The 27,743-nt window shown below is 47.8% G+C and overlaps 1 protein-coding gene across 1 annotated transcript; it reads right to left on the reverse strand.

The window, feature by feature from the left end:
- Positions 1-25,853, reverse strand: LOC149325510 (uncharacterized). Its single transcript, XM_089564315.1, has 5 exons — positions 25,734-25,853; positions 18,242-18,381; positions 6,490-6,557; positions 1,174-1,257; positions 1-246 (listed from the first exon to the last, which is right to left on the reverse strand). The coding sequence occupies exons 1-5, from the start codon at positions 25,851-25,853 to the stop codon at positions 110-112; spliced, it is 549 nt and encodes a 182-aa protein (XP_089420441.1). The 3' UTR covers positions 1-109.
- Positions 25,854-27,743: the final 1,890 nt, after the last annotated feature.

A 27,743-nucleotide genomic window follows, 5' to 3' on the forward strand; every position in this document is an offset into this window, starting at 1 on the left:
TAGAAAAAGATTTGCAGCCCTAAGTGGCGTTCTCGCTATTCACCATAGTGTGGATCAACTACTTCAATGTTTTGTGCCAAGCCCGAATAGAGCGATGCATTATTCGAGCTTAGTAGTCACCTTCCCCATCGGGACAGAGGTCTCTACTGTGCTGAGGGACTATGACGCCGCAAGTGTCCACGAAGTGGTCGATGCAGTCCTGCGGCACTGCGTCTTTCACTTCTCTGCGAGTCCACAGTATGCACCCTGGAGAAAGAGTGAAGAACAGAGGGGTGAATCTTTTGCTATTCAAGAATTTTCAAACTTCCTTCGAGAACTAAAATTTGCTAATAAAAATATATTTTAGTTTATTCAGTTTTATTCAGTCTTTAAATGATTATTATCTACTTCCTTGCTAATGATTATTATCCACTTCCTTATCCACCGGCTTTGCAAGTTGTTCAAACAAGAAACTAAATGTAACAATTGTACTATGCAGAACATAGCTCAGCTAGAAAATAATGTAGATTCGTACCAGACGCGTCATTGTGAACAATGGAAGGTTAACACAAGTAGAACTACATGCGGTCTACAAATGCTCCAAACAAGTTACCCCGATTACTAAACAGTTTGCAAGCTAAAAACATCAAACTCGACAATGTAACTTTCAAAGCACTGCGCGATCTTTTCACAACGAAGTAAATGTGATTTTGTGTCTATAATATTTCCTCATGAATGTATTAAAAATGTGAGTACGTGCTACACTGAAATGTGGTAACAGAATATATGTTTTAGCGTATCTTGTAATATCTTGCATTTTCACTTTTTTCTTTACATGTTGTGATAAAATATGCTGTGTATAAACTTTTTTTTACGACATTCCGCCAACTGCCAATGAAAAGGGGCCTGCGGCCCTGTCAAGCTGGCTTCTGGCAGCTTTTTCTGCAGGCTTCCTGCATGATGTAATGTGATGTGAATAAACTTCTTCTTCTTCATAAAAAAGCGAGGCGGGAATTATGGTGGCAGTTTGGATAAAACCACATCCTGTGGCTGAAATCACCTGATATGGATGGAAAGTCATCACGCATTCCCGAACTTTTACAGCAAGGAATTTTAATATTTCTCAACACTACAACTCACATTCAGGCACTTCCAACGAACATGACCTTGCCATTAATATTTAAAGAGCCTTACGGTCCTGGTCGTAGAACTCCGCAGCCACTACTACGCAGTTTTCAAAATCCGTGTAGTAGACCTGCCCTTCCAGCGGCATAATGTCTGCGGAAGAGGAAAGCTTCTTGAGACATCGAGTGCGCTTAGCTTACACTCTGTGTAAACAGCGATGTGCAACGTGCAGTTACGTGGGCGAATATTAAATTAAGCAGGCTTTTGAGGGCAGTGTTATTGTCGCCAATACTTGCCGTCATAAAAATGCTAAAAGGAAAAATATTACTAAATACTGTACAGCCGCCGCGGTGGCTCAGTGGCTATGGTGCTCGGCTGCTGACCCGAAAGACGCGGGTTCGATCCCGGCCGCGGCGGCTAGAATTTCTTTGGAGGAGAAATTCTAGAGGCCCGTGTACTGTGCGATGTCAGTGCACGTTAAAGAACCCCAGGTGGTCGAAATTTCTGGAGCCCTCCACTACGGCGTCTCTCATAGCCTTAGTCGCTTTGGGACGTTAAACCCCATAAACCAAACCAAACCAAACCAAATACTGTACATACTAGAATACTATAAATAGTGCGGTATTGTACTGAATGCGAAGATTGTATATTATATCAGCAATGTTTCCTTCAGGTAACATAATCTTGAGAAACATTTTAATATCGCACACTGACATGGCGCCAAAGGCTTCTCGCACGTGATTTCTTGCCGTTTACTAGTGACGTGAGGGATACAAAAATAATTTTGAAAGAAAAAAGTTTCTTTTTCTGGCTTTTTTTTGTGGCGTCAAAAATAAGAAAAAAAAACATGGGGACACAAAAGAACCGCACACGTCATAACAGCATCCACAAAGGAACCCGCAAAAAACAGCATGAAAAAAAAGAGCACAGCAACAAAACAGCACAGGGAAAAAGCAGCGTCAAAACAGCACGCCGTACAAAATGGCACCGCCATACAACAGCACAGTGAAAAAAACAGCACGACGACAGAAGACCGCAGGAAAAAAAAACAGCACGACAACAAAACAGCACAGCGGAGTGTCGTGCAGCGCTGCTGAAGAGGTGAAATATCATTGCCATAACCGGTAACGGTAAATCACAACACATGCGGCAGCGAACTGTGCAGTTAGCGAGTGCTCGTTTCACAGGTGCATTAAGAAACAGGGCAGCCTCATTCTTTGAGGAACAGCGTTGCTTTCACGGTGCATACGGCAGAACAAGTGGTTATGTAGTTCTTGCTTGCTTGGCTGCCGTGACCTTTTTTTGTTTACGTGTATGTCAGAAGAATCTCGGCAACTGAGAGATAGACTAGCCCGGGCATGCGCTCTACGGTCAAATGTCTCGGGTAGTTTACCTTTTCTTCCTTGCTAGCTATGTTCGATTTCCTTGGCTCCTTTCTTCAACTGCTATAGACCGCATGCATGGCGTCTCTCACTTGATTTCGCTCATAGCCCTCGCTTGCTCTTCAGCGCCCATAGCTAACATTCGCGGCGATGACGACTTCCAAAGCAGAGCGAGAGAGGCTACCAGTTAGAACAAGGAGAGCGAGAGGCTGCTGCAATGGCCGAGTGCTCCAAGGCATTGAAAATCCTAATGCGCCTCTGGTTCGAATTCAGATTGATGTATTCTCATTTTTTTCTGGTTCTTACGGCATGACGCAAGAGTTCTGAAATTTGGAAGCATCAAAATGGCACCCAATGGCTCCAAAAAAGAAACTAGGGCGAACGAAAGTGTGAAAATGACAACAGATACCTAATTTTAATAAGGCAAGATTTACTCATTGACATCCACCCGTGTGCAGCCATACGGCTACAAAGGAAAGCTATACAGCTTTCACAGAAACTTCGTAGTTAAATAAAAATTTGTCCTGGTCAGGAGTATACAATCCACCCGACCGACACAGAACAAATCATTTGTTTTCAAAGTTCGAAATCATCAGTGTTTTCAAACTATACTCATACAGGTTACTGTATCGCTTCAAACTTGAAAACAAAAGGTGTCCTTCATTTCGAAACACCGTATCCTTCCCGCCGCGAGAGTAGAAACAACATTATCCCCATCGCCACAGATCATACTGCGCTATTCCTACAGCGAGGACAAACTACGGTCACCAAATGGTACGTTATAAGCCACCGGCGATCCTAAGTAAATTCGCGGACTTCGACAATAGCATTAATAATATCAATAATTCTCTTACTCGATATTTGCTCGTTACAAGCTACGATCCCTGTCTGGCACATGTTATCATAGCCACTGAATAAACATTTGTTCTCTCGCGCACCGCTAATGCTGCTGTCCAGTATCATCTTATACACATGTTCTATGTATCATCATATCCTTTATTCCCTTCTTTTAATTGTGTAGCGTGCATAATACGAGGCCCGCCGAACCCTGCGGCTGCCCACTGTAAGCTGGATGACAGCGTAGTTCCAGCGCCAGTCGCTTTTTTTCTCACCTCCTCCAGTACTCTGTTTTGATAGAAAATAAAGGTTATTATTATTATTATGTTTCAGTTCCATAATAGATCGACGTCGAGTCACATCACGCTTACCTCATAACTAGGAAGGCAGGCCTAACTGACAAATGTTGCTCGATTTGATTTGGCATTTAGACACGCTAAATGTGTTGAAAATTTAAAAACCTAATTTTTACATAGCTGCTGTTTGCTACCACACATCGATGCCTAAAAAATTCGCTTCTTCACCTAACAATTCGCTTCCTTGCGAGGCGAAAGCCGAGGACACTATGCCGTGACGACTTCCGGTGAATATGACGTCATGCCGTTCCCGTGGCTATATCGATACCAATATTATAAATCTTTCGGGGATCTTAAGTCTTAATTGCGCTTAATTAGACATTTTTCTTTTTAATTTGACAAAAAACGGGCGTTTTTCTGATCATTCTGTGACAATTTTCACTATGCCATGAAGACTTCTTGTTGATGTGACGTCACATCGTTCCCGTGGCTAAATTGACGTCCGCGCTATTTTGACGTGGTTTCGACATTTTTGCCTATAATTAATTAACTAATTATTGAAGGCTTTCGCCCTAAAAGATTCCGGGGCTCGTTAGTGACGTAAGTAACCACGAGCTCAGACCAGCCGTCGCGGAGGTGGATGAGGCTTCGCACTGAGCACATGCCATGGGTGAGCAAAAGGGACAGGTTGCCTTCTGCGACCGCTGTCCCTTCATGCGGTACATCGCCGTGAACAGTCAGCAAAACACTGGCGCGTGGCGGAATCCAAACGCTCTAGGCGGAAAATCGAAGGTCGGTGCGGCGTTCACGGTCCTCTTAATAAACCTCAGTTTCTCGGTCAAAAATGTGAGAGTGCGCTTTCGGAGGTCGATAATAGCTCCATACTCCAGAAGAAAATCAACGCCAAGGATACAGTCACGGTAGCTGTCAGGTAGAACTAGGCAGCTGACAACAAATGTGGAGCTGCGAATTTGGACTTTTGCCGTGCACAGGCCAATCAGAGTTACAACATTCCCGCCAGCCGTTCGAATGTGCGTCCCAGACCATGGTATCATTGGCTTTTTAAGAAGCTCCGCTAGCTTTCCGCTTCAAATCGAGATATCAGTGCTAGGGTCCACCAATACGGTAAGCCTTATACCCGTAGAGAAGCACGGGTATATCCAGCGAGGAACAATCTCCAAGTTCAGGAACTGCAGTCTTTGCCTTTAAGTCGCGGTCGGCGGCTGTTCGCGTTGTCGGGGGGCCTTCTTCGCGTAGACTGCCTGCTGCCTAACCTCCGGAGGTCGCTCTCGTTAGTTTTCTTGGCGGGGGTTTGGCGACCGTCTCTGCGCCATCCAGGACGAGCCTTGGAGCTGTGGCGATGGTCGGAGATCGAGACTGCTGCTGCGGAATAGTCGCCACGAGCCGCTGGGCCACGTAGTCCTCGATCTCCCGGGGTAGTTGACCTAATGATGGGCAGGGCATGTCAACGGTAAACCCCTGCAGCCCAGTTGTCGGTAGGGACACTGTAGATGCAGATGAGCGGGTTCCCCGCAGTGAAAGCACAGATGACACGGATTTGGGGCACGCCACAGCTCCGTCTTCCGCTTGGGTGGTAGTTGATTGTCGATGTGTGTGTCGGGGTTTGCAGAAAACAGTAAGCCTTGACTGGGCAGAGGTAACCGCGCCAAAGAAGGCGCTGCACGTCGCAACGCTTCACCATATGTTGAACGACGGTACTCCGTGGGAAAAGGCGGCGGGTCAACGGACAATAACGAAGGCCTAAATGCTTGAACATCTTCGAGGATGAGGCCAGCGAGAGAGCCGGCCGTCGGCTGATGAGCACCGAAAAGCGTCTGGAGCTCATCGCGCTCAACGGAGATAATCAACTCCCGGAGAAGATCAGGGTTAGCCGCGAAGGCAGGAAATGGCTCTGTAGCCAAAGCTGCGAGTACCAGCCCGTCGTAGGTGGTACCCGCCGAAGTGGCATCTTCTCCGTGGTGACCACTTCCGTAAAGAACTGAGCAACAGACCCTGGTGAATTGCGCACGAGGCCAGCGAATAGTTGCTCTTTGACGCCACGCATGAGGTGGCGCGCCTTTTTTTTTCGGGCATGGCCGGTTGAGCTCGCCCGAAGAGCCGGGTCATGTCCTCTACGCAAATGGTTACAGTCTCGTTCAGCATCTGAATGCGAGACTGCAAAGCCCGTTCAGCCCGTTCTCGACGAGTCGTGCTGATGTGTCTCCAGCAGGCATCGGCGGAACTCCAGCCATGATGTTAAGGCGTCATCTCGGTTCTCGTACCAGGTACGTGCGCCACCCTCCGGTCTAAAGAAGATGTTTCGAAGCTTGGCGGCGCCGTCCACTGGTTGAACGAGGCTACCCGTTCAAACTCGACAAGCCAGTCTTCGACGTCTTCGAGCTCACTGCCGTTGAATGGTTTGGGCAGTCGCGGATTCTAAAAAGTGTATTTGGCCGCAACTTGCATTACAGGTGAATGGGCGGGTGGCCTGACTGACTCCAAAGACCCATACTCGAGAGGTAGGCCTTGGTTTTTTCGCCTAGCACGGCGCAAAGGGGTGCCGGCTAGTGAAGGACTAGGGACCAGGTTATCCGGAGGAGCATGGGACATATGCAGGGATCTTCACCCGGCGCCAACACTAAATTACATCAGGAAGGATAGGGCGACAGGTCACTGACAGGCAAAATATGGGAGCTAGCCAGTGCGGTACACTTCAACGTCGTTAGTTTCATGCGCCACCTGAGCACAGCAGGTGACAATATGAATGTTGTCCAGGATGTGTAAAGTTCGAGCACTGAAATATGTGTCTAGGCCAAAGTAATTGCAGTGAAGTGCAGTGTGAGTACGTGTTTAAAAAAAAGAGAGTTTACCTCCAGCTACGGTGAAGGTGACAGTCCCAAGTTCCTCTCCCCGTGAAATGCGGAACGGAAGGGTCAGCCTGTGAAAAGAAAGCCACTGTACATATAAAGAAGTTACAGAGAATTTAGTTTGTTAATCGCCGAATACCTTTCAGTAGCACTTCGTTTTCACATTGTTATGCTTGCTGTTTCTCAATGAATAAAGACTAGCGTCATAGTTTCCAAGTCACGTTGATGCAAAAGTTTGTTACAAAGCAGGAATGCCCAAACATGTTTTCCGAAAATTTGCGGGTAAAGATTTTCCGTCATGTTTTCGGACAGACGTTCATCCGATTTTTGGCTTTCGGTAAGCTGCCATTGCACCCAATCAAAACTGCTGTTCTCCATCGGTTTCTTACGGACGTCTCTGCATACTTCCGGTGTACTTCCAATTCTTTCTATCTCTTAGTTACGACATTGCCCTCCGTTCCCTGCCGCTGCTGCTGCCGTCTTGCCCTTTGCTGCTCTCGCCGCCGCATATTACGATACTTTTAATAAGAAAGCCCGGACGGGCCCGGGTCAGCATCCATGCTGACCCTAGAAGCAGCGCCACAGGAGAACGTGTTCAAACACGCCTAGTTGCGGATGCGTAACGTGGCGAGATTCTTTTCCTTGTGCTGCTTTGCGATATTCCAGGGCTTCCCCTCTACGCCCAGGGCGGCAGCTGTGGCAGAGCAGCCTCTGGCGTCCCCTGCGGGGCAAGCGTTCTCTAATTACGCACGCGGGTTGAGGCGTCAATAATGGAGTGCGCTCCTGCTTGGCTCATCTGTGCCGCAGCTGCGCTCCTCCTCTCCCCCGCGGACGTGCGCAAAAATTGTCTTTTAGACATCGGGTTTTTGCAAGAATGCGCTATTAGCGTACTGCACTAAAATCTTAAAACCATATAGCTTCATTGATGGTCAGATCTAGGAAAAAAATATCAGTTCATTTGGGTAATTAGGGCAAAACGGTTATGCGCGTTAGCGTAATGTGTTTCGGTGCTGCGCCGCTCTGTTAGGTTAAGGTAACTGTTGTTGTGTTTTCTTTCGTGAAAAAAGTGAAAGTAGGCCTGGCATAATTGCCACAATATAGCCTGTGAGCAGGTGAACACTGGCGCTGTGTCACAAGATAGGTGCTATGGCAGATGTCGCCATTGGTAGGACTTGGGTTGCGACCAAGATGGGTCTTCCCGAGCAGCCCCTCACGGTTAAATAGGCTGCCGGCTGACACGGTGCACAGGTAGCCCCCACCCCGTCGGCAGGTGAGCAACCTGCCACAGAACCGGCTTCAGACAAACAAACACACTACGCCCAAACGCGAGGAATAGCCACTGTAAGTGCTAGCGCAAAAAAACACGTTCTCACGCGTAAAATCCGGATTATCTGCACAGAGCTCGTAAGATTTAGGTTGCTCTGAATTTAGGAGATCCGACTACATTCACGTCAGTAAAAATACTGCAAGCGTTTTAACGACACAGCATTAAGGGAGCTAGTGCCTCAGGAAATCCGGTGTCGTTGTAGTTTAGGATCAGTGAAAAAACCACAAAAATTCCCAAGAGCAACATAGGAGGCAGGTGGGTCACGTAATTCAGGTAATCTTATGGCGTTTTCGCAACCTGCCCATCGGATTGTAAGCAAACTGCACGCTTTGAGAGGGGGCAGTTAAAACAGTGATTGATCGCGTGAGCTTGTTCGGGAAGAGCAACCTTAGTCGCACAATCCCCACCGGTGGCAGCACCTGCCATCGCAGGGCAGTGGCGCTTCGCTTAACCCCTGCACTACAGGACCAGGAGTTGTACATGAGGATCCCAGGAATCTATGAATGCTAAGTATATTACGATCTGTTCTTCATCTATGGGCCTAACACATTGCAGCTATCGCGTTATACCGTTAAGGCGGAGCTAAAATGGCCTCTCCATTTTTTTTCCTACCAACGCCTGTAAACATTGCAGCACTCTCCTATTTCCGAAATGATGTCGTTTGCAAAAAAAGACGTGCTGCGGATCACTGGGCCTCCACCTGCCGAGAGCATTGTACTGTCAACACTGCAGTCTGTTTCTTTTACATTACACTCACACAACAGAGATATAACAAAAAATAAACTATATAGAAAAAGCTTTCATCAATATCTAGGTTTGGATCTGGAGCTTCAATATAGTACAATTACATTGCCATGAACTTGTTGTTATGAAGTTTAGAGGAAAATTGTTAGGCTTGGGCGATACCATGGTGTTAAAAGACCAGGCTGATCGTAAATCACAAGTGTGTTTGTTCGCCTTACTTTAAGCACACTTTGTACTGACAATACTGGCCAGCGCCACACCTTGGCAACCATGCCCCGCCGCAGTGGCTCAGTGGTTACGGCGCTCGGCTGCTAGTCCGGCAGACTCGGGTTCGATCCCGGCCGCGGCGGTCGAATTTCGAGGGAGGCGAAATTCTAGGGGCCCGTGTACTGTGCGATGTCAGTGCACGTTAAGGAACCCCAGGTAGTCGAAACTTCCAGAGCTCTTCACTACGGCGTCCCTCATAGCTTGAGTTGCTTTCGGGCGTTAAACCCCAATAAACCAAACCAAACCAAACCAAACACCTTGGCAAATAAGATGGATGCGACACACACACGCACACACGTACACACCCACGCACGCACGCACGGACGCACACACACACACACACACACACACACACACACGCACGCACGCACACACAGACGCGCACACACACGCACGCACACACACACACACACAAGGTGTTACAGGGAAGACTAAGTACATAAGGGAAGTAAGGGAAGACTAAGTACAGGGAAGCGATGTGACCAGGAGCCGTAGCAGGCGCTATAAACCGGGTTCCAACTGTTATTCAGGAGAATAATTAACTGAAATTTGTTAGCTATTTAGTTATTGCAGTTAGAAATTTAAAATTTCTCTGCAATTATTTTCTGCAATTAGAAAATGGTAGACCAGAGGATCAGTCAACCCGATACCCGTCTTTAGATTTACGAAAATGCAGTTGAGCGCAGAACTACACCGGAGAATCTCCGCTCTCCAGAGGCGCGAAGCGGGCTCCGTGCGGCAGCTGAGCGCCGTAAAGTCACGTCCCCGTGTTAACTTCACTCACAGTTGAACACGTCACACGCACGCCGCGCTTTATCTGCGGCCCGAACAGCTGCTAGCGGCGTCGTGTTCATCGTCCGCAGGAGCCTCCTCGCCCACCCAAAATGTGAGTTGTCATCACGAGCTCCCAGTGACGCCGCGACCTGCGTATGACCTAGTATGTAACACAAGGTCATTCAAGTCGGACCAGTGAGTGATGCCATTAGTACACAGATTGTCGGCCACCTAAACAATAGTGAACATTTGGAGTGGTATCAAACTATACAGTGCTTAACGGAGCATGTAAAGAGGTTAAAAATGTAGCTAACAAATTTTAGTTAATTATTACCCTGAATAGCGTTTGGAACCAGTTTTATCACTTCGCAGAAGAAAAACAATTTTACCTTCTACTTTTAACCTATTTGTTAAAATACTTAGTCTTCCCTGTAACACCCCGTCTCTGTGCGTGCGTGCGTGTGTGTGTGTGTGTGTGTGTGTGTGTGTGAGTGCGTGCGTGCGTGCGTGCGTGTGTGTGCGTGCGTGCGTGCGTGCGTGCGCGTGTGTGTGTGTGTGCGCGTGTGTGTGTGTGTGCGCGTGTGTGTGTGTGTGCGCGTGTGTGTGTGTGCGCGTGTGTGCGTGCGTGCGTGCGTGCGTGTGTGTGTGTGTGTGCGTGTGTGTCAAATCACTCTGGTATGGAGCAAATCAGACTAATTTTATATTCTGCTCAATTACATAATTAGTCGAGGTTAACTAACTTCGCCAGCAACGGAGTTAGGCAAACCTTCTAATCAGAAAGATGTAGAACGCTCTGGCAAAGGTCTTTTTGAACAGTTTTAACTTTCGATCTTGTTAGTTTTTCTCCCTATCAATGCAGAAGCATGCTGAACACAAAAATACCACGTGGCATGCCAGCTTGTTCATCTCGGTCGCAGTGCTCTTCAACGCTCCGCCTGCAAACGAGCAGACCATTGAGTCGGGTGTCATCTTGAACAGCCGACCTACGTCCATTGCAAGCCAAAGGCCTCTCCCATACCTTTCCTTTTAACCCTGCCCTATGGCAGCTGCGGCCAACATATCCCCTCAAACTTTCTTAATCTCATCCGGGTTTCTATCAAGGGAAATCAATAAATAAAAATAAATAGAAAAACACCCCAAGCAGGGAGTCGACCACCGGAAGCGCGAACAGCTCAGCTTCACAGGCTGCTGGGCGAGACTACTACACTGTCACCACTTTTATTTTTAACATGGCAGTTATTACGGTGAAGCATTGGTTTGGTTTATGGGGTTTAACGACCCAAAGCGACGCCCGGCTATGAGAGACGTCTCAATGTAGGGCTCCGGAAATTTCGACCACCTGGAGTTCTTTTGCGTGCACTGACATCGCACAGCACACGGGGCTCTAGGGCTCTATCCCGGGCCGCAGCCGGGATAGAGCCCGCGTCTTTCGGGTCAGCAGCAGAGCATCATAACCACTGAGCCACCGCGGTGGCGTGCATGTTTTAAGTACATGAACTATGTACAAACCGTGAAGAACACAATCGCTAATCAGCAGTCTGCATAATACGATACACCTAAACCAAGTATCAGAAAATGCGCAAAACGGCGCGTCACTGCTACATCATAATACAGCGCACCTAAGCAACGATGCACTACGAAAGGGCAATGAAGACGACAGCGCTAGGAGTACTATGCTATTGCGCCTGCAGAACTACCTCGGGATAAATTGCAGCATACTGTTGCGCTGTGGATTGCACATCCTATTCTTCGACCACTAATACTGCTACGAAACTAAGTTTCGGGCTTTGTGCAATGAGACGGAAGCCACAGAGAGATGTGCGTTGCATGCGCTAACGGGGACAACGTTGTGGCAGAAACAAGGCGCTAGAGTAATATGCATTGTCGTTGACAAAATCGGTGCAGGAACGCGGAACTGGAGCATAGGCCGCCGGCGTGCTTTAGGCGAATTAGCATTGACAATAAAAAGTTGGAGACGCGCACAACTGACTCCCTTGGTCAACGAAAACCTCAATCGAGCTTTCAGGTATGTGGCGATGTTTAGCATATTTCGAAAAAACTGCTTTCGCAAAATACTTTGTGTTTAGCATCCCTGAACCAGCAGCAAATTTTTATGCTTCCCACAAATAACCTGTTCAACAGATCTTAAAATTCCTGTGCTGAAAATATCAGAGAGTTGTTCCTGCGGTTGAAAGGAAATGCTTCCTCTTTATGACGGAAGTACTTTTTTCCGAAAAAAAGCTTTAGCCCTTGGGAAGGACAAATTGTCTTTGAACTTTGATGAAGCGAAGAACCACTGCGCCACAAAGGACTCTCCTATATCTCTGATGATGATTATGCACCTAAGATTAAGCAAGGAGCGCTGCGATATGTTGAAGAGGTGAATCAGAATCAGCCCCAGCAGCCCCAGCAACCTGACTACGCCCACTGCAGGGCTAATTCCTTTCCCATATCTCTCCAATAAACCCTGTCCTGTGTGAGATGCGGCCAACCTAACCCCGCAAACGTCCTAATCTCATCGGCCTATTTAACTTTCTGCCGAACCCGGCTACGCTTTGCTGATCTTGCAACCACTATGTTGCCCTCAAGGACAGTGGATTATTTTGCCTTCGCATTACATGCCCTGCCCAAGCCCATTTCTTCCTGTTGATTTGGAGTAGGAAGTGACTATCCCAAGGTTTTTTTCCTTAGCTACTGTGTCTGGTTGCTGTCTTTTAACATTACACCTACCATCTCCCTTTCCATTGTTGGCTGCGTTGCCCTTAAGTTGAACTCTTTTTGTTATCGTACATATATCTTTCCTGACCGTGAGTACGAGTAAAATATTGCCGCACTTAGTTTAGACATCACTCTACCGGCGCCCCCGTGCGGTCTTGCTTCGACCTTTGTCGCGCGCCGGACTTCGTCCTCTTCTGCTCGGTGCTAGGGCCTGCCGGCTGCGCTCTGCCCAGTGTGCTCGCCAGGTACTGTTCTGCCAGGGATAGAACGTTCTACCGGCGTCGGTGACATTTTTGGTGGAGGTGCTGGGTGCGATCTATGTACGAAGAGATCCCAGGAACCTCAAGCGCTCCGTCACACCGCCTGGACACGACACCTGTCCACAAGTCAAGCCGCCGCTTGAAAGGCTTAGCCCCCGAGTACAATCCCCTCACCACGCCATCCCGCAAGATGACCTCTACGGTGGCCAGCCAGACCTTCCAGCAATCTGTCAGTTCGCCACCGCTGCTTCTTCATACGCCTCGTACGCCCGCGTCGTTTCATGGTGACAAGTTTGAGGATGTGGAGGACTGGTTGGGCGGGTATGACAGGGTCGCTGAATTTAATCTGTGGGACGAGGACCGCAAGCTTCGGAACGTCTACTTTGCCCTCCAGGACGCCGCCAAGACATGGTTCGAAAACCACGAGTCCGCCATCCACACCTGGAAAGACTTCCGGCGGCAGTTGCTGGATACGTTCAGCAGCAACGAACGGAGGGAGCGTGCTCAATTGGCCCTGCAATCGAGAGCGCAGCAGCCAAACGAGAGCGTGGCGATGTTCGTGGAGGACATGACCCGGCTTTTCAACCGCGCTGATCCTTCGATGTCGGAAGCCAAGAAGGTGCGCTATTTGATGCGGGGAGTGAAGGAGCAATTGTTCGCTGGGCTCGTGCGCGATCCCCCGGCTACAGTCGCCGATTTTGCAAAGGAAGCGGCAGGCATGGAGCGCGCCCTGCAACAGCGGTTTGCCCACTACGGCCGTACATCAAACATCACTGCTGTGGAGTGCCACATGCCGAGGCCCGGGGATGAGAACACCTCCCTTCGAGAGCTCATCAGGAGCATCGTTCGCGAAGAGCTGCAGAAGCTTCGCTCTGTGGAGCAGCCTCCTAGTGTCAGCGCCATCTCTGATGCTGTCCGTGACGAAATACGCCGCACGACCTCCGACCCCACGCCGCGACGGCCTTTCAACGCCCAGAGACGCCTTCGCTTGACGCCTCAATTGGACAATCTGAACGACCCTTAAGTCCGACGACTTTTCGACGAACAGAAACGCCTCCGCTTGACGCCCCAACCCGACCGCGAGAACGATCCCCTAGTCCGACATCCCCCACAAAGCGTTTTTCTGAAGGTGACCAAGCTTCGGCTGAAATCCCGGTCATCGTTGATGGCCGCCGCGTGACTGCTCTCGTAGATACCGGCGCCGATTTCTCCGTCATGAGTCGTGGTGTGGCGCTTGTCCTGAGGAAAGTACTGACACCTTGGCCTGGAACGCACATCCGGACAGCTGGAGGCCATCTGGTGACAGCGCTTGGCGTCTGCACCGCTAGAATGGAGATTCGCGGTGTCACCTTCACTGCCTGCTTCGCTGTGTTGGCTCATTGCTCGAAGGACCTCATCCTCGGGTTTGATTTTCTTCGGGAACACGGTGCGATAATCAACCTCCGCGAACTTGTCGTGACGTTCTCACCTCATTGTGCCATAGCCGACAGCAGCGAGCGCGACAGGCCTGTTTTTGCGTGTGTGATGACAATGTCACGCTACCACCACGCTCCAGTTTGTTTATTACGGTGGAATGCTCCAACCTACGCAAGCCTCACGGGGTTGAGGAAGGGAACCTGTCGTTACTGCTGAGTCAACAAGTCTGCGTTGCGCGGGGTGTTATTTCCCTCCGCTGACTTCGAACGCAGCTTTTTGTTACCAACTTTAGCGCCGAATACCGCCACTTGCCGCAAGCAACCGCCATAGCCTATTTCGATGAAATTAGTGACTCAGTCTCCCACTGCGCCTTGTGCCTCAACGATACCCATTGCATCGACGTCTGATGCCCCCGTTATGACTGACGTGAACCCCGACCTAACCGCCGATCAGAAACACCACCTCCACATGGCCCTCGACTCTTTTCGTGACTGCTTTGCGACCACTTCTAAAGTTCGGCAAACATTGGTCGCTAAACACCGCATTGTAGTGGATGAAGGCGAGAGGCCTATACAACACCACGCCTATAGAGTGTCTGCGAAAGAACGGGAGGTGATTCGGAGGCAGGTTGAGGAAATCCTCCACGACGAGGTTATCCAACCGTCAACAAGCCCGTGGGTTTCGCCCGTTGTGCTGGTCGCCAAGAAGGATGGCACTCTCCGATTCTGCGTCGACTATCGTCGCCTCAACAAGATTACTGAAAACGACGTTTATCCGTTGCCCCGAATCGATGACTCGTTCGATCGCCTGCGTCATGCCCGATACTTTTCCTCTCTTGATCTACGCAGTGGGTACTGGCAGATCGAAGTCGATTAACGTGACCCTTAAAAGACCGCGTTCATAACCCCCGACGATTTGTACGAGTTCAAGGTGCTCCCCTTTGGCCTGTGTACCGCTCCTGCCACCTTTCGAAGAATGATGGACATTGTCCTGGTTGGCCTCAAATGGCAATCGTGTCTCGTCTATCTTGATGATGTGGTTATTTTCGCTGCGACCTACGAAGAACATCTCAAACGCTTGAGTGCAGTATTGACGGCAATCCGATCAGCCGGTCTATCTCTAAAACACGAAAAATGACACTTCACGTGCAAACGGCTGAAGTTTTTGGGCCATCTTGTGACACCTGAGGGCGTCAGCTCCGACCCCGACAAGACGGCCGCCGTAGCTGCGTTTCCGACTCCCACTGATAAGCGAGCTGTGCGCCGGTTTCTTGGCCTCTTCGCATATTACAGACGGTTCGTGCAAGACTTCTCCAGGCTGGCTGAGCCTCTCACACTGCTGACAAAAGACGATCAGCCTTTCGTCTGGGCACAGGAACAGCAGGACGCCTTCGAAAAGCTCCGCAAACGCCTACAAACCATTCTTGCCCATTTTGACGAGGAGGCGGACACAGAACTTCACACCGATGCCAGCAATATTGGCCTCGGTGCCGTCCTCGTCCAGTGGCAAGATGGTGTTGAGCGCGTGATTGCTTACGGCAGCCGCACGCTGTCTCGGTCCGAGGCGAATTACTCAACCACTGAAGAGGAGTGCCTAGCAGTTGTGTGGGCGATAACGAAGTTCCGGCCATACTTGTATGGTCGCCCATTTCGGGTCGTGAGTGACCACCACTCACTGTGTTGGCTCGCGAATCTTAAAGACCCCTCGGGCCGGCTAGCTCGTTGGAGCCTTCGCTTGCAAGAATTTGATGTAACAATTGTCTTACAAGTCGGGCAACAAACACAGCGATGCAGACTGCTTGTCCCGTGCTCCTATCCTGTCCGGCTCTGATGACCACGAAGATGACCCTCTATTTATTGGGGCTCTGACCACGTCCGCCCTCGTTCAACAACAGAGGGACGACACGGAATTGCGGCCACTCATCGATTATCTTGAGAGTACCGCCTCGTTACCGCCTCGTCTATTCGCGCGTGGTTTGTCGTCGTTGTGCTTGCGAGATGACGTCCTCTACAAACGAAATTACGGCCCGACAAACTCTGGTTACCTGCTCGTGGTTCCAACGGCGCTCCGCACTGACGTTTTGCAGGCATGCCACGACGAGCTTCCTTCCGGCCACCTCGGATTTTCTCGAATGATGGCACGAGTTCGTCACGGTTATTACTGGCCCAGGCTTTCTGCGGCTGTCAAGCGTTATGTACGCACTTGCCGCGAGTGTCAACGTCGGAAAAAACCACCTTTCAAGCCGGCTGGCTTGCTCCAACCCATTGCTCCGCCGAGAATTCCTTTCCACCAAGTCGGCATGGACTTACTGGGCCCATTTCCCACATCATCATTGGGTAACCTGTATATTGTGGTTGCCACCGACTACCTCACTCGGTATTGTGAGACGAAAGCCCTTCCCCGCGGAACTGCTGCTGAAATTGCTAACTTTTTCATCATCAGCATAGTCCTCCGCTATGGCGCCCCTTATTTTGTTTTAACTGACCGAGCCACAGCGTTCACGTCCACGCTTACTCAGTAAGTTATGCGGCTCAGTGGCACAAGTCATCGTAAGACCACAGCTTACCATCCTCAAACCAACGGCCTAACCGTGCGTCTCAATAAGACTATCGCTGATATGATTTCTATGTACGTCGACGATGACCATAAGAACTCGGACGAAATACTTCCGTACGTCACGTTTGCCTATAATACTGCCCTTCAAGAGACGACGGGGTTCACGCCATTTCGTTTGGTACACGGTCGTGAAGTCGTGACTATGTTGGACACGATGTTGTTGCCCGATATTTGTTCGCCCATCCGTTGCCGACGCTGATGCATTCGTTCGCCATGCAGAGGCTGCCCGCCGGCTGGCTCAGCAACGAACCTCCGTGCGGCAAGAAGTCTAAGCTCACCGCTATAACCTTCGTCACCGCGAAGTCATTTTCCAGCCTGGCGATCAAGTGTGGGTTTAGAGCCCCATCCGTCTGCGCGGTCGCTCCGAGAAGCTTTTGCGCCGTTACTTCGGCCCCTACGAGGTACTCCGCAAACTCAGCGACGTTACGTATGAAGTGCGCCCGCAAGGGAGTGTTCGTTCTTCCAGACGCCCGCCGACATCCGAAATTGTGCACGTCGCAAGACTCAAGCCATTCCATGCCCGCTAGGACAACTCTCACCACGTTCAGTGCCTGAGATTCTGGTAACGCCCACACGTGGCTCCCCCTCACTTTCAGGCATCGAATCGATGCCTTTCCAGAGGGGAGGGGCAATGTCGCACTTTGTTTAGACATCACTCTACCGGCGCCCCCGTGCGGTCTACTTCGACCTTTGTCGCGCGCCGGACTTCGTCCTCTTCTGCTCGGTGCTAGGGCCTGCCGGCTGCACTCTGCCCAGTGTGCTCGCCAGGTACTGTTCTGCCAGGGATAGAACGTTCTACCGGCGTCCGTGACAATATAGATGTTATATACTTTTATCTATAGAGATAATCGTAAACTGCCGTTCATGATCTGAGGCAACCCGCAAAATGCACTCCACCGAATTCTTATTCTTATTTCTGTCTCATGACCTGGATCAGCTATCACTGCCTGCCTTGAGTAGACGTATACTGTTACCACTTCCAACACCTAAATATCAACTGTAAACTCTGACCCCTTCCGAGACTGTTGAGCATAACTTTAGTTTTCTGTGTAAAAATTTTTGTATCCACCTTTGTACTCTGCTTGTCTGGCTCATTGATCATGCTTTGCAATTCATCTCCTGAGTCACTTAGCAAGGCAATGACATCAGCGTATTGCAGATTACTAAGGTATTCTCGATGAACCCTTATGCCGAGACACTCCCTAATGTTCCAAATCTAAGCCTCCAAATACCTCCTCTAAACAGGCGGTGAAGAACATTGGCGAGACCGTGTCTCGCTGCCTGACACCCTTTCTTATCAGAACGTTATTCCTGATGTCTCTAGCCATCAAATATTGTTATCCTTACCATTGTCCTCTTCATTTGCCTAAATTTTACTTGCATTCACGAGGAGTGAAATTATATCAGAGTCATAATGACGGGACCGATTGCTACCACATTTAAGGAAAAAGCCTGGCGGCTATATTTTGGTCTTCGCCATGTCGGTGTAACCGGACTCGGAAGACTACCTCACTGTCGTTAGGGATGAGATGAAGTCACGTTCGAGCTGTTTACTTCACCTTTGATACGTTACCTTTTTCATGAATGCCCAAATTATACCGAATATAATTTGCATTTTCCCCTGCGAGCTTACCCAGATGCGGAGAAGATAAAATTGTACGTCGCTGCTTGTGAATCAGGGTCGATGTCCGTTTGGGTGGCTGCAAGGCACTCGAATATGGTGTCGTTGTCTGCGTCCGAAATGGCTACAACGTCCTTGAACTGCTCCATTACCTGCGTTGGGAAGGAAAAAAAGGTTATGCACTAAACTGTGCCCTCTGATCTGTAGAGAGAGCACTGCATATTACTTTTATTTTTTCGGTTCACTGGAACCACGTACTTACGGTTTGCGGAAGGGTGAATCTACGAATGCTCTTGCCTGCCATATGATGCGTATTTATTTGGGAATATTGTACTTTCCTGCTTCGGTAATTTTTTTTAAGGATTGCATTACATTATTCAAAGGTTCGTTCAATTCTTTTTACTCTTCTCTTATTCGCAATTTCCTATAAAGCATTTGTCAGTAGCTTTTGTTTTATTAGCATCTACATCATCTTGTAAATAAAACAAAAAGAAAACTATTGAATACTTACTTAGCAAAAACTGGCTTGGGTAGTAAGGACAGCGGTGGTGAAGCATTTCGTTTGTTGTTACAACCGCACAAAATTGCTTAAACACTCAAGATATGTAAGTAAATGGGCGCTTCTGCTTTCTGTAAGTTTTTATTCAGCGTAACAATGTTAGAGATGCTGGAAAATAGGTGCCTTGAGAACAGGCTACTGGGCTCAAGAGCATTTCCTTGCTGTGGCTGCGAGCAAGTCATGTTTTAAAACGCGTCTAATTAATGAAATTTCAAATCACTCAAGAAGGCCACAAGAAATCAACGAGTCTAAACGATGGCTCGCAACTAAAGGCGCTAACCTGAACTGTTCTGCGCTGCAAGCCAGAAAAACGAGAATATTGTTTTCTAACCGAAGGACGTCTCACAGACTAGTCGTACAGTGAACCAAGTTCCGGCATACACATACACTCTAAGAAAAAAACCGGCCCAGGGGGGAGTAAAGACAACTTTAGTCCTAAAAAGGGCCCTTTAGTCCCTAAATTTGCACACGACACTCTTCTTGCCAAAAATGCGCACCGTGCGCAAACTCAACGGACTAACTGCCGAGAAAGAGACTAACGGGGACGAATCGCAGCATAGCAGCACGCGAAAATCGCGCTAGAAGACCCTGACTGCAATAGTACTCGATATTTGAAGCGCAGCGCGTGGTCTAAGGCCAGTGAGAGCACTGCCGCTGCCTGTGACGAAGCGGATACCCTTTTGCGTGAGAAAAAGGCTTCGTGCCACTGAAACAGCTGGCAGCTGTACAAGTGCATAAACAATTACTACGAGCTTCAATACGTGTCAAACGTGAGTTTTAAAGGTTAGGGTTGAGCAAGTACACGTAGTTTCATACCGTTGCTGGTGTTTACGAGCTTATGTGATGCTGCGTAAGTATCGGTGACACTTGTCGGATCGGTGAGTGGAAGCAGTCAATTCCCTGCCACCGCTGTCCGCCGGTAACAAAAAACGAAGTGAACCATCGCCTTCCACATTTGTTTTCAACAGGCTTTAATGTGGAGCTGCCAATTTCAAGGAATAAGACCACCTCATACGCAAAAAAAAGAAACGAAAACAACTGTTGTGGTTGTGAAGTACCGGCCGTAATGTATACACAGTTCAGCACTTCTTTTTTGGCCAAAACGCGATTTAGACCGTTGTGCGTGCGCATTAAAGCTTACCGCAGGTTGTTTCAAAAGCATATGACACCAAGATCACCACACTGTGCTCTAAACAGCAGTATGTTTGATAACAATTTGAGCGGTACAGACAGACAGTGTATGTGTTTCGCATAAAAAGCTTTTATTTTCTGCCGTGGACCGTCCGCTGTGGTGGCCTAGTCTTATCCGCGCTCGTCTCATAATGCAAAGGTTGTCGTTTCGAATCCTGGTGTTTTCATGTATGTTTATATCTGTTTCCTGTATCGTTGTTATATGTGTGAAGTTCTGTCGGAAACTATCCCGCTCTAAATTACGCTGGAAATCACGCGTCGTTTGCATTTTTTCATTAAATGTCTGCTCCCGGGGACTAACTGTTGCACCCTTTCCAAGGGGACCAACAGTTACACCCCTTGCAGTTAGTCCCGAAAAGGACGATTGCCAGTGGCAGGTCAGTTAGTCCTCAAAAAGACTAACCTCTCGCCCCCTGTTAGCCCTTTTTTCTAAGAGTGTAGCTGGTATCATCAATTTAATACTGAATATTTGAGTTCCGGCAAATTCTTGTACTGAAAGTGGCTACTAAGCATCGAGTCACGTCTGCGCTTCGGTGCAGGTATTTGCGTTCACTTTATTGATTATTTACTTGAAGGCCCTTTTCCGGTGTGTAGTAGCCTTAGGTTCAGCCATTCAGCCCTGCATTTGGATAAGGAATATGCGTTGTCAACCATCAGAGCAATCATAGCCGTGAGCATGAAGTCTAGGGTTCGACGAAATCCCGTCTGGCGAGGAAAATTCATACTAATTTGTCGAAGAAAACATACACTCGACAAGGTTCAAAGAAAATAAAAAGAATTGACGTTTCGGCCGGCGCCCGTACGGGTGCCTTGATCACAAAGAAGCGAAGGACGGGAAGGTGAGCTATACATGGGCGGTTTTTTGAAGGGTGCGCAGGTATATCTCTGGGAGATTGCCACGGGTCCGGTTAATCGTGTTTGGCGTGGATTGAATGCACAATGATTGTATGAGAAGGCGTTTTGGTAATGATTTTTCCTTTACAATTACACGTGCTGCGCCCCCGTCGATGGTATGGCCAGTTTTTGATGATGTTGCGCTAAAGCGTTCGAGTTAGATTTTCCTTTGGCGACGTCATTTTGGTGCTGTTTGAGCCTTGTCTTGAATTTTCCTGTTTCTCTGATATAGGAAGCGTCATAATCACGACAGGGGATCTCGTAGACCACACCGGGAAAGATATCGATGTCAAGAGGGTCCTTGACTCGCAAGAGTCGTTGCCGAAGTTTGCAGGAAGGAACGTGGGCCACATGAATGTCATAATCTGAAAAGATGCGAGCAAGGTTCTCACTCACACCTCGACACTCGACAAATCAGCCGTGAACATGTGGTTCAGCGAAATGTGACATGAGAATGATAACCACTCAGCGAAATATGAGTGGTTATCGTGTTCGGCTGCTGACCCGAAAGACAGGGGTTCTATCATGGCCGCGGCCTTGTCATTTCAATGAAGGTGAGACGCTAGAAGCCAGTGTCAGGGTACCTTAAAAAGCTGTAAAAGGGCCTCTAATAAAGTTGCGGTACGCCTGGATGTTAAAGGACGTCGCTCCACGAATATTGTCCCGCAAGAATTTTTTTAATATGCTTTGTAGAAGCTGGGTTATCTCCTGTTAGAATTTTAATTTCAGTGTTTTCGCGCCTTTCCGTCTCGTCTACTAAATTTTTGCACACTGTAAGGCCGGCCGCCTTCGCCGGCCTCACCACCGGGGACGGAGCTTCCTGAGTCACGTGAGTTACGCGGTTTACTAATCACGGTCATGGTAGCTCCCTGACGTCTGAAAGAATCTAACCAATAGCCATCTCTGAACTGCTATACTTAGGTGCGAGCGACGAAAGAAGGTGCGCGCATAAAACAGTCGCCAGAAAGGCTCGACAACTTTCGCGCGTGATTGCGGGTCCTCTGCTGATTCTAGAAGTCCATTATTTGGCTCAAGTGTTCATAACAGAATACAGTGAATGAGCCAGTTTATTGGCTCCCCTCATAAGGTGTGTCAGAGGTGATCAAAATTATTTGGTGCTGTATAATGTTAATGGACGGTTTCTAAGGCATTGTTTTAGTTCTGAAAAGAAGCATGAATCTTTTGCCTAATGTCTTATAAACCCCTCTGAATTGAAACTTTCCTTTTGTTACACGTCATGAGTACTTTGTAACTGCTGATACTATAGTCATCGAAACCCCGACGAGGCATTGAGGAATGCAGTATTCAGAGTGTAGACTATTGCATCACAAGCCCTGATTTGTGTATGGTTTGGTTTGGTTTGGTTTATGGGGTTTAACGTCCCAAAGCGACTGAGGCTATGAGAGACGCCGTAGTGAAGGGCTCCGGAAATTTCGACCACCTGGGGTTCTTTAACGTGCACTGACATCGCACAGTACACGGGCCTCTAGAATTTCTCCTCCAAAGAAATTCCAGCCGCCGCGGCCGGGATCGAACCCGCGTCTTTTGGGACAGCAGCCGAGCACCATAGCCACTGAGCCACCGCGGCGGCTGATTTGTGTATGGAAAGGCTGTTTCTTCTGGAATAAGGCAATGCCTCAAGATGTTCAGTGTTTCGGGGTTCTGGGTTTTCTGGCATGAAATCCTCTGCGTTGATGTGCTCAATTAGAGGAGCACTGAATACAAATTTAGCTGGCCTTGAAAGGTCAATCGGCGCACTCTTTTAAAGAGCAAGTTTTCTCATTTGAAAAAAAAAGAAGGGTGTCTGTTGGAAGAAAAGTAGCCAAAAGCTGGACTAAAGGTATGTTCAGCCTTGACTAGGGTTACAAAAAAAAACTATGGTGATCTGAAGCACAAAATTTTTAACTCCTGAGATCTCAGAATAGACGAAATAATTCTTCTGGCTTTATTTATTAATCCCCTCTGGGGATTTTAGCAGGGTGGGTTACAAAGAATACATAATGAAAACAATAACACAGACAAAGCATATAATACAAATTAAACCCATGGAGCGTATAAACAGTTAAAGAAAACACGTTTCTAAACAATACCTAAAACAAATGCCGTTAGTGATGATTTTGAAATTTGATCATTGGTTAGGAGATTCCATTCAGTTACTGTTCAGGGAAAGAAAGAATACTTAAAACAGTTATTATGGGTGCTAAAGGCGGTTATTGTGCGACTGTGTCTCTGCCTTGTAGAATACCCAGATGAAAAACTAATTATTCCCGTGAGGTCGGTTTTATAATGACCGTTAATAAGTTGAAAGAGTAATTTTAGTCGTGATACACGGTTTCTTTGCGTTAATGGTGGCAGGTTTGCTTTCATTAGTAGTTCGGTTACTGATGTACGTCCAAAGCTATTATATATGAAGCGAACTGCTTTTCTTTGCACCATTTCCATCTTGGTGATCTTAGTCTTGGTGAAAGGATCCCAAATTACACATGCAGAGTCTAGTATCGGCAGAATTACACTTTTGTATGCGAGCAGACGGGCAGAAGGGGTGGAAAGTCTCAAAGCCCTCCTCAAGAAGAATAATTTGCGGTTAGCATTAGCTACTACATATTCAAGGTGCTTAGTCCAAGTGAGATCATTAGTGATCCAGAGTCCTAGATACTTGTACTGTGTTAGTTTGGAGAGAAATATGTCGTTAGTTGCATATGGATATTTAAGCTTGTGCTTCTTGCGTGTAATGGTCATAAAAACAGTTTTTTGAAAATTAATTGACATTTGCCAAGCTTTGCACCAGGCAACAACTTGTCCTAAGGCATTGTTCAGCAGTTCCTGGTCAGCATTGGTAGACACAGAATCTTAATAGTCCCAACGTCGTCATTAACATTGGAAGCTTGAGCTCGGAAAAATATCGTTGCTCAGCATCGTATTTCTGAGCAATGAATTGTTTTTTTTTTCGAATAGCCAATTAAACTACGCTGCGAAAATGCGAACTGTTGGATTATGATTCTTAATAGCTTATACAGAGTTGTGCTGACTCCCCCTTTGAAATGAAAGCAGTTCGAATCCACGGACAAAATGCGATAAGTGGAGCTTGCTTCTAGCTATAGGTTCTACTGGTACTAATCATTTCAGGCTAAAAACGCATCTAACTGTTATATCTTCCCTCTCCAGCCGCTATCGTGAGTAAAGCCGGGAATTTTGAAGTTGTTGTGTCGCTGTCGCTCCGATATATCGTGCAATGGTTGGCGCAAATCATGATCAGAAGCGTGAGAAAATGCTGCAACCTGCTGTGCTTGCTGTGCACATTATTATTTATATGTCCCGAAAACATAGCAGTATTAAAAGTAGTTGTGTACTAAAATTTACAGAGTGCAGTTTCCAGTTAGACTGTCATGTCCCCTGGAAAAATGGGAAATGGGTCATGTCCTAGCGAGAACCAACCAAGGGTTGTAAACAAGAAATTCGCTCACGATAGTAGCAAAATACAGAAGACTTTTGTTATTATATTTTCCTTTAGAATTCTTTTATAGCTCCAGGCGGCGGAACAAAAAATTAACACAACAGCATCTTTCGTAGTAGCCAGAAAACCTGTGAATTTGCCCTGCGGCAGCCTCAACATAGCAGGCTAGTTCAGGTTTTGTAGAAAGGGTTGCAATCCACCACAATTTTAATTCGTTTACTTTGTTTACCACGCTTCTTCTTTTCTTCCTCTGTGTTCTGTAAACACACCGATGTTCTGGACTTCATCATGCATGGGCACTTAATGTCTCGCGCAATGCACAAAACAGATATTTGCACCTCCTTGGGGTTTATTTATATCCTTAATATCTGCCACTGGCTGAGAATATTCCATTCCCCCTACCATGATTTTATACCTGAGCTCACCATTCACTTGTGCCAGTATTTTTTAAATCAATAATGCATGTATGAGACAAGAACCGCGGAACGCTCAGCTTTGCGATATGAGAACTACGGGGAATGACAAAGGCGTGATGTTCTTAATCTGGTCATAGGGGCGGCCAATGAAAAATCCAAAACCTTTTGGAGAATTTGTAGCAAGATGTTTGTTTTATGTAGCATGCTGCAAACAGGTAACTCGGGTTTTATGGTGACAACTCCTGTACTTAAACTGATCCCATTTTTGTAACAAGCAAACCCAAAGAACTGAAAGCGGCGCTCTAGTCAACTGCATTCAGTACTTTATTCAGTGAATTTATTTTTCAGCTTTACTTTGCAATATATTGGCGTTTCTCCGGCAGCAAAGGACGAATTCATCGGCGAATAAATTCGATTCAAAGACTTTCCCACCAGGCGACTAGAACTAGGGACGTCGTTACAGAAGGGGCCGGGCTTCCATTTTTCTTAAGTGAACGGCGCCGTTGCTTAGCCTCCACGATCCTGATTTGAAAAATGCGCGTCCCCTCACGCATTTTACATGATAAATCGGCCGCTGGCGGTGGCATCTTCACTCTTTTTTCGTACAATTTATTTTTTAAATGTTTCGTTTGCGCTGGTACGTGTCTTTTCGAGCTTAGCACGTGGGTACCCATCAATATAGATCACCTTCAGTTTGCCCTCAGTGTCCATTTAAATACATCCCAAATTTCTAGCTGGTCCAACTTGTGTTCTGATATGCAAAATATTACCTTCTTACTAAGCTCTTATGGCTACGTCGGGCTGGTGCATGAGAAAAACGGCTTATTTAGGAAGGCACATGGAAGCGCAGCCACCACATGCCGACAATTACTTGCTGCTCGATCCAGCCTGCGGCTGTTTGACCTCCGCCCGCGATATGCACGTCTCTTCGCATTGTCGGCAGCACCAGAGCACGGCTGTGTGTCACACCCCCGGGGCGCAAAAACTTACCGAGAAGCTGTCCGTCGGATCCTGGTGCAGTTTCAGTGGGCCGCCTGGTGCCCCTAGCTTGCCGAGCACATAGGCGCCTCCCGAAATCAGCAGCAGAATCAATTTCACAATGGCGCGCATGGCGGTTCTGCGGACAGTACAAGTGCGTAGTACTCCTCGATGTGCTCACAATAGTTGGGAATGGCCCATTATAGCTTCGGGACTAGAGTTGCGCGCAGTCTGACGAGGATGATAGGAAATTGTATTTGACTTTAAGTACGTTTTTTCCTTGCAACACTTTGATTTATTTTGACAGAGCGGGACTCGCATTGCCGGTGTGTGAGCATTCCACTATCATTGGTGGCAGTTATTGATTTATGAGCACTACGGGCACGCAATCTGTTCCCGACAATCAGATACAGGCTCTCTATAAGCAACGAATGAAATTCAATTTAAGAGCCTGTGAACACAGCTTGCTTTGGAAGCATGAGAGCTTCCACGGATAAAAGTTACCACATGCAGCTCATATCTGTGATAGAGGGGTCAAAAACCGCTTCGCTCCGTTCCCATAACACACTCCATTGAAAATATTTGTGCAGTCGTCCAGAGTACTGTGTAGGGCATTCGAGCAACACACTGGGCATTACACTGGCGTCATAGACAAATGGCCTAGGGCCCAAAACAAGACCTTACCATCAGTGCAAATTTCTATTTATCGCGCTTAACTCCTCATGTCATAAAATATATAGCAAATCTCCAGGCAGCGGCGACCGTCACAAATGTAAAGCAGAGCTTGCCGTTCGGGCGCTCCAGAGCTGTGTGTGGATTACTGTACAATAGAAAGGTTACGCCTTGTTTTTTTAAGCATCAAATGCTTTTAGCCCCCGTTGTCGGCAGTGTGGTGACGTCACGCCGAGACCGAGAGCCATCATCCGGGCACTGAAATCCACTCATCCGGGCACTGAAATCCACTCATCCGGGCACTGAAATCCACTCATCCGGGCACTTAAATCCAGTCATCCGGGCACTGAAATCCAGTCATCCGGGCACTGAATTCCAGTCATCCGGGCACTGAATTCCAGTCATCCGGGCTCTGAAACGAGAGCATCCGGGCACCGTACGAGACTTAACGAGATTTAACGAGACTCTCTAAGCACTCCTACGCGACCGGCATGCAAGCAACGGTTGGTCTCCAAACGAGTCACAAAAAATAACTGCTGCCAGTGCCTTCTCAATGTTTATCAAGATATCAGTCGCGCTGTGCGTTTGATAATGCACGGAATTATAATTTCCGATTTCTAATAACGCGTGTAAAAAGCACATAAATGCCACGTACACTTCGTTGTCGTACGTGATCTCTTAGGGGCTTCGCGCATCGAAGCAAAGCTGCGCAGGTGCACAGGGGCCCGGGGGAGAAGCGCTGCGTTCAAAGGGCAAGGCATCGCGCCGAACGGGTGGTGGCGTTCCTCCCTTGCTTTACGGTGCGGTTCGGGTGTCCACCGAGATGACATTAGGCCTGTAAACATTTCATGCTTACTCTACTCTCGGTTACGGGAGAGGCAGAGATTTTTTTCTTTACTAACATGACAGAACTTATACAAGCTTCGCTGTACGCTAAAGATCATTTTTCACTGCGTCTATCAGCAATTAAAAGAAAGGGCTCTCTTTCGGGTTACAAACAGGACGCAAATTACTCGTGTTAAGGAAACAAGGGCCAAAAGTTCACTCTCCACTTACAGACAGAACTTTTATAGCGCATCTGGAAGACTAAAATTTTGACTTTTGTTAGAAATATCATTGTAGTGTGAGGAAACACTGTCCATCAAGCTTCAGAGGGAAAAATATTCGCAGCCAATGGGTAAATAAAATCTGTCTTTATGCACCGGATGTCCGTCTGTAAATTGCAGTTTCAAAAAAGAAGATTCATGAGAAGACAGGCAGCGTGGAGATAAGATAGTGAAGTGCCTGAAGGGAAACTCGATCTATGAAAAAGTGAGTTCAACAATTAGCGAAACGCCATCCCTTTAGTCG

The sequence above is a fragment of the Amblyomma mixtum genome, chromosome 10, assembly GCF_055824585.1.
Source record: "Amblyomma mixtum isolate Tamu chromosome 10, ASM5582458v1, whole genome shotgun sequence".
NCBI lineage: Eukaryota > Metazoa > Arthropoda > Arachnida > Ixodida > Ixodidae > Amblyomma > Amblyomma mixtum.

Coding starts and splice junctions, on each gene's coding strand:
- LOC149325510 (XM_089564315.1), bottom strand. CDS start 25,853: ATGCGCGCCATTGTGAAATTGATTCTGCTGCTGATTTCGGGAGGCGCC. Junction 18,382..25,733: donor ATCCGACGGACAGCTTCTCG/GTAAGTTTTTGC, acceptor TTCCCAACGCAG/GTAATGGAGCAGTTCAAGGA. Junction 247..1,173: donor GGAGTTCTACGACCAGGACC/GTAAGGCTCTTT, acceptor CTCTTTCTCCAG/GGTGCATACTGTGGACTCGC.